Raw genomic sequence first — 7,588 nt, forward strand, 5'->3', positions numbered from 1 at the left:
TTGCGGTAAGTCACAGTATGCGCACTAGAGGGGTCCAATCGAAATCAAGTACTTCCCATGGAGCATTCAGAAAACAGCAATATCATTACGACAATGTGTGTGGGAGTCTTTAGTAGGAAACTGATAAGTGTTATTATTCCCCGTGAGAGCGACGGCTTATCGCTGCTTCTTTCAAGATCCATGTGGACGCAAAGGACAATGAGAGTCTGCCCACCATTGCAGCGTTTATCACCCCTCTGTGAAGAATGTGACCTGGGTTCAGTATAAGGACCTCCTTCTTGGAGGTCCTTATACTGGAGGCGAAACTGGAGTGGTGTCCGTGTGCTGTGTGATGTCAGTGCACGTTAAAGAACCCCAGGTGGTCGAAATTCCCGGAGTCCTCCACTACGGCGTCTCTCATAGCCTGAGTCGCTTTGGGACGTTAAACCCCACAAACCAACCAACGAAATTTTTAATACTTTGCAGCACCTGTGTATTATATGCGACGTATGTGTAAACCCTTTGCATTAAGTTTATTGTCTTTTTACCATGCCCTCCCAGTATGTATTTTTAACCCCACTCATGCTATAAGTACAGCAGGTACTGTAATATGCACAAATAAATAACAAGTCCCAAATTATGAACTTATGGAATTACGGACCCCCCCCCCCCAACATTAATCGCAAAAATAACAAAGCATGATGATTCTATGTCATGATCATAATACATGCCTTCGTGTGCGATGGACACAAACTTATGTCGCCAGCGAATCTCTCCTGGATTTCAGTATTAGAGCCCCAAGGAAAGGTAACAGTCATCTTGCACACTCTGTGTTTTCTTCTGCGAATACATCACGTGAAAGAACAGTGCGATTTTTTAATTACTCTCCGCTGATTTCGGTCAATGCGACTTAGTCACTCATTCAAAGGGTTGCGGATGGTTTCAAGTATATATTTGGCTTAGGATTCTTCCGAGCTTCTATACAACCTGCAAAAGCATTAGCCCTTGCCAAGTCAAAGTCAATGTTAATTGCGACATGACCTCTACTACGCGGAATTATTATAAATACAGACATATAATCTGCTTCTGGTAATGCTACGGTAAGGAGCACGACTTCACGCTCCAGACGACATTTGATAGGAAAAATGGCGGTTTGCTTAAGGGTGGGCAGCAAGACGTTAGATTCGAAGGCGATGCCTTTAGGATTTTTTAATATCGTTCAGAAGGTTGTTCTCCAAGGCTAGTCAATATTTGCAACCTAGGGGTGTCCAATCTAGATCAGGTATTTCCTATAAAGCGTTCAAAGAATGGCAATATCATTCCAACAATGTGGGTGACAGTTTTTTGTAGGCAACTGATAAGCTTTCTATGCCTCGCAGAGTGGCGACTAATGGCTATTTCAGCTCAGTATGGCCACAAAGATTAATGCGATCCTGCGAAGTATCACCCTTCTCATGAGAAAAATGGACTGGTGTTATCTGGGCGCTCCTGATATCATCACGACGGATTGGGGTTCCGGAAAACATAATTTGTTTCTGGTCTCATCGAAGAATGCCGATAACACTGCCAGCGTGATTGATGTAATAAGTTAAGGAGGTAGCTTTTTGAAGCTCTGGATACTTAAAATTCACTTGATTTCGTTTCCTTTTTTTTCTCAAAAATGCATATTTAGGGTGAAAACCTATGATATCATCCTTGAGGGCAAAAAAACATACACTGTGACATTCTGGATTACCTCAAAGGAGTTGTTTTGAAGCAAGCTCCTGCGTAAAACCATCGATACTCTTAGCTCTTTCACTGGGAGGCAGAACATTGAAAAGGCAGAAAGGTTAATTATTCAATGCTAGCTGTCCTATCTTACATGTGGGGAAAATAAAAAAGAATGCTGAAAAAATAAATGGGACCTTAGAGCAGTTTGGCGTTTGTGCGTACTAGTAAGGGGTTCAATGAAACTACGGGTGGCCAAAAAACGCGCATAGAAATTCATCAAAAATACAAGTGCTATATACTGGGAACCTGCACTGCGAAATTATGTATGCAAGGATATGCAAACAAAACGCCTTGGTACTGATATTACCGCCCAAAAGGACCAGGGTGCAGTCATAGCTAATATGAGATCGCTGAGCGCACGTGAGGCAATCTTCAATGTGAATCCAAATCGCGGACATAACTGATCATATGTCCAAAATATACATGATACGATGAATATGACTGGAGCTGAACAAATGCTTTCATGTTAGGATTTATCTCGCCTGGACCGATTATTTTCCCAATTTCCTCCTCACCACCTTGCTTCAAAGAATATATATTTCTGTATATCCACTTTTCGACCCTCATCATGTTGTATACTATAAGAATTTAAAACGTGCAATAATTTTCTTTGTTAATTTCTACAATTTTACCTCCTCATCAATATGTTACTTGAATCTGTCTCTCAATATATTAGTCATGCTTTGACAGTACTACATTCATCATCCTTGACGTCACTCAACTAGGCTATAGCCTCTGGAGAGTTTGCATCGCAGTTAGTAAACTCACGTTGTACTCGGGAAGCAAGTCCTGCTTGAGGCGCCAACAATTAAGTTATTTGCTTTCTCCGCTGATTCTTTTCTTGTTTACTCAGGCTTCAAGTAACCGTGGTTAGTGTTAGCAATCTTCTTCAAGCCTAAATATTGAGTCCTATATTGTCATTTCATGTATTATGTACTTACCTCGTTTTCAAGGCTCTATCTCAAATATCAGCCCAATTCTTGGTGCAATTGGGCACAACATAAAGAAACTGAATACCATAATTTAGCGTTACTTGCACTTCGAACACAGGAAAGAAGGGACACTGAGAACGTACTGCTAACGCTGCATAGTTGTGCAAGAATTACTTTCATAAGCAGAGTGGTGATACTGCAACGAGTGCCGACTATCGGAGCAAGGGCGCATGATTTCATTATATTGCGCTAAATTAGAAATGTAGAGTAATTTAATACGCAATGATCGTTGTGCTGCACGATAAATACCTTGATTTATTAAGTAGACAAACTAGCCAGCACAAAATACAAAACATGATTGGCATGGTCTCCACACATGGCTTGGGTTTAGAGCTTCTTCAGTGGTGTTCCGCCTAAGTGACTGTGAATAATAACCACAGAAAATCCTTGAAGCAAGCCCGTTAGTTCTTAGGGAGTATTTTAATCCAATCTCACATATATCTTTCAGCACGCCGATCAAGTCAAGGGAGGTCCATGTCACGCCACAAATCCATCACGTCCGATCCTTCTGTTTTTTCCTTAATCCATGCTTTTGTTTTCTCGATTTGTTCGGGTGTAAAATGAGTCCTCCAGTCTCCAATGACACCCTTCCGAATAAAGCGTTCACTTTCATGATATCCTTCAGCAGGAGGTCCAAGCTCGCGTAGGCGTTCCACCGACTTGAGCGCCTTCTCCGGCGGCAAGCTTAGCAGGTCCTTCAGTACAGTAGGCATGCTGTCGTTAAACACGCTCTTCATATTCTCCAAGCTGCAGTTGGTTAAGATTTTGCGAAGCAGGGCCGAGTCCTTTCGAAGTTCTGCGCCATAAGCTTCCCCGAGGAAGTCCGCTATGTTTAGCACCCAGTCGGCTGTATCCTTCTTCAACATTTCGTATGTAAAGAAAAGGACGTTCGGATTGTGACGTTGCTCGTACCAGGAGTGTAGATGATCGAAATAGTCGCCCCATGAAAGCTTTCCGGTGATGAACAGTTCGTGGAATCTGGCGAACGACACATCTTTCTCAGATTTTGGCGTGAATCCCTTCATATGGTAGTAAAAAGAAACGCACACGTCATAAGGATTCCTAGCGACACATATGTACTTGGCATGTTTGGAGTACGGGGTCCACTGGAAAGGCAGGTGCACCTTCAAAAGCCCCGGCCTGACCATTTTCTCGGCCGCTTCAGCGCCCAAGAGTTCCAGGAAAGGGGAAGCCAAACTGAAGTCGAGCGCTGTTTTTGGAGGGTCGCCATTTCTTAAAATGTTTAGGACAAGGTATTGAGTCCAAGTTGTTCCGCACTTTGGGTACGTTGCGATGAAAACATCGTCCGGGCGAGGTGCGTAAGAAAACACAGAACGCAAGTTGTCTTCGTGGAAAACCTTGTGTATCCAGAGGCCGTCAACATATCTGTAAGACGCTAAGTCCATCGGTAATGTTTGGTGCTGGTTCTGGAATGTGAGAAAAAAAAATGAATATCAAGAAAGAGGTTTCAGACTTAATTTGCAATAAGCAGCGTATTAGTAGCTCTGAAGGGCATTTTTTATTGCAGATGCAAAAGCTTAGCAATAGCAACGATTCTCCTCGAGTTGTTCGTTGCGATAAAATCAAGGACTGATTTTACTGTCGTTTAAGCGTTACAAAATTGTCGACCCTTATAGGACTCTAGAAAACCAGAGTCATGTGTGCGCCAATACGCTTGCATATAGGATGCCTTGGCAAGCGAGATATTGAAACGGTTCCTGATGTCGGTTCCTGCCTGTGACAATATGCGTAAGGTAGCAGTTAGGGTATAGGAGCTGGCTCCCAGTAACCATGACAGCAGAAGTGCGCCGTCAAGTGGCCTGAAACGCAGATTTGCCAAGTACTTCGACGTCCCGCCATATTATGAACGAAACCCTCTCCCTTTATGAAACTCACATATTATACACATCGCCAGAGTTGACTATTTCACAAAACAGTATCGCTCAAACGAGCAAAGTGTATCTTTAACTGCAGCATCACCGTGCATCTAGCGCTGCTTCCCCCTGATGGCCTAATTCGCCATCTACTATATTGATGGCTTCGTGCGAACTAGATATGCGCTGAAGATGTCGTGCCGTCTCGGCTGCTGTCGAGGGCAAATATCTGTGCACATGTGGCACGCAATTGGTCCCGATAAACAAAGATCATCACAAAATGATACAATTTACTTAGTTTGAAAACATTTCATTAAATACCATTTGATTTGCAAGCATATTTCTTTTGCTGGATCTTCACAAAACTGAGGTGCTTTTTCGCCCGATAGGGCTTTAACATGTAAGGCTTCCGGCAGATTGACTCGATTCACTAGCCAAATCAAAATTCTTGCAGTTATACAATAGAGTACTTACAAGGAGTTAGCGAGGCCTTTGGAACAGGATCGAAGCGGTGACGCTTGCTGAAGCCCTAGACTCCACGAGGCAACGTTTGGACTGAGAAAGCGAAGCCAAAATGCCATCTCCAGAGGTCAGAATGATATGCAATCTCTTTGATAACGGTAGAGACAAGAAGAAGGCGAGGCACCTCAAGTGAGGCTGATAAGATTGCGGTTCTTGCTTTCTCCTTAACTCGGACAAAGGCTGAGAGTCATGGCGTAGCTTCTTTGCATGCTAGTGTCGTGCCAGACAGGAGAAATACAAGGTAACAAAATCAATAGTTAACAGTGACGTTGACCAAAATCAATGCGCCGGGCGTTCTGCGAAGTGTAACAAGGTTTACCTTTACTTCTCGGAAGAGGGGTTTCGCGTTCTTTGCCTGTGAAGAAGCAACAAAAGTGGGCACTCTTGATCATATGCCCGTCTACAAAATAAATGGCACTGTCATTTTGCTTCAGATTGTCTCGCTTTTGATACTTTTCATTCGTACTGAATGCATGGTATGTCCGACACTTTGGCAAGGCGGCTCCCACTTTATATTCTGATCGTTCCTATTTCGCTAGGCTAATTGATTTCATGCAAGAGAATTCAGCCTTTTGAAAGTGACTGTGAGCGCTGTTTCGCCCCTTCAATTTTTAAAGCCTCTAAACCCTCGCGAAAGTGGAATAATGCCAAGTTTCAATTAGCATAGGAGGAAAAATTATGTTTTCCACTCCATGTCTTTGGGCCGCTAATGCCAACCTAACTTCCCCTGACTTACACGCTAAGCTAAAAATCATAACTTTACCTTAGTATTCTGCTGTCATGTTAAGATATAAAAGTTTTTTCTTGAGGGTTCCAACGAAGAAAGGCAGGACTGCGTATTGTTGTCTTATTTAGCGTAACTTTTTTTTCTGTGAAACCTATACTACAACAGCCAAAGCGAGACCTCGGGAGGCCGCAACTACGCCGTGAAGAGGCGTAGCTACGGTCTCCTCATAAAAAAATCAGCCTGCCATGACATTTGAATTCACGTTACCCCTATGCCACGGGCAGGAGCTGCCAACTATGGTCGCTCCTTTCATATGGGAGGGTGATATCAGAATCAGCCTGCCAGAACCGTTTGCATTCTCGTTACCCCTACGACACGCATCCACGTCCATAGGGCTTGGTTGAAGCGTACGTGACTTTATATGTGGGCTGGTAGCTTACGCTCTCGCGTCATACCCTTAAAGGATGAGCATAAGTGTCCGCAATAATGTAGCACCTTCCACTGATCGTGCGTGAAAGGGAAATAATGTAGTAGGCAAAAGAAGCTTCCGCCGTTGCTTTCGCAATTCAACTATGGTTAACAAAGCTAAACCACAACTAACTTTTTTCAGTTATTACAACTACAAATCCTGTCTCCTGCCCTGCCCGAAGGGCGGAAGCCCCTTAAGGTTAGCACGAGCAGTTAGTGCCCACTTAACTGTTCTCGGTCGTTTTTCCTATTTCTTGCTATCTCGTGCTTTGTATCCAGTCTTCTCCCTGCAGCGCTACTAATGCTTCCGTTAATTGAGCAGCTAGTCTAGGCACGAGCTGTGCTTAATTTGGTCCACGGGGCTAATCGACGTGCGCTAAGATTCAAGAGTACATGGTCGCTTTCTGCGTTCCGCCTGAAGCCTGAAGCAAAATGCGACCGCGGCAGCTGCGTCGATAACACAGGAAACATCGGCACCGCGAAAATTGCTCTTCTCTGAGATATTCTGTGTCTGTGCGTCTTGTGCGTAATAATGGTTCCTTCTCCATTTTAAATATACTGAGCCGTCAGCCTTCAATGTCTACTATATGAGAGGTCAGCTGTGTAGTTTAGGTCAGCCTCTTATAGCGCCTTTTCTTCATACCTTTTCTCAACAGCGTTCCTCCTTTGGATCATACAAAGTTGCTACATTTTGCCGTCAAAGTAGCTCAACTCTGTACGTAATGCACTTAGAACAAGAGAAATGAAACAGGGGCTCTCCATTCATTCTCATCTATTCTGTGTTGTTGAGCATGTCTATGCTTCTGAGAGCAAGTGTTGGGTTTCAATCGCGCTTCCAGAGCAGACATTTGGCGAGTAGAAACAACCACATAGTGCGCCGACGGGAGACTCTATTCTTGTTTTCGTGAATGCGACAGTATCGCATTGAATTTCGCAGTGTACCGCTGCAATGCGATATACCACCTTTTAAATGTACCGCGTTATCTCTGGCGCGATGGTGACGGCACAAGGTGTTGTATATCGTTATGTTTTTCGCGCTTTCCAGCTGACCGTCGACTGCTCTGGGCCATTGTGTTATGGTGTTGTAATACGCTGTAAAAGTGAATTGTTCCTAATGCACCGTTGTATGTTCGCATTGTAGTTGCTTTGTAAGGGTGGGTGAACATTCACACATTTCAATAATGTCGGAACTTGGGCGTTCTGGTTCATACGCTCCTGCATCGTGTGTAGGACAACAAAGGACAATAACGGAGACC

At 43.8% G+C, this 7,588-nt stretch overlaps 1 protein-coding gene across 1 annotated transcript; it reads right to left on the reverse strand.

Moving 5' to 3' along the window:
- Positions 1 to 2,973: 2,973 nt before the first annotated feature.
- LOC146176403 (sulfotransferase 1C2-like) lies at positions 2,974 to 5,229 on the reverse strand. Its single transcript, XM_084580965.1, has 2 exons — positions 5,090 to 5,229; positions 2,974 to 4,168 (listed from the first exon to the last, which is right to left on the reverse strand). Exon 2 carries the CDS (start codon positions 4,145 to 4,147, stop codon positions 3,203 to 3,205), a length of 945 nt encoding a protein of 314 aa, XP_084437091.1. The 5' UTR covers positions 4,148 to 4,168; positions 5,090 to 5,229; the 3' UTR covers positions 2,974 to 3,202.
- Positions 5,230 to 7,588: the final 2,359 nt, after the last annotated feature.

The sequence above is a fragment of the Amblyomma maculatum genome, chromosome 10, assembly GCF_055883805.1.
Source record: "Amblyomma maculatum isolate TAMU_Amacu chromosome 10, ASM5588380v1, whole genome shotgun sequence".
Taxonomy (NCBI): Eukaryota; Metazoa; Arthropoda; class Arachnida; order Ixodida; family Ixodidae; genus Amblyomma; species Amblyomma maculatum.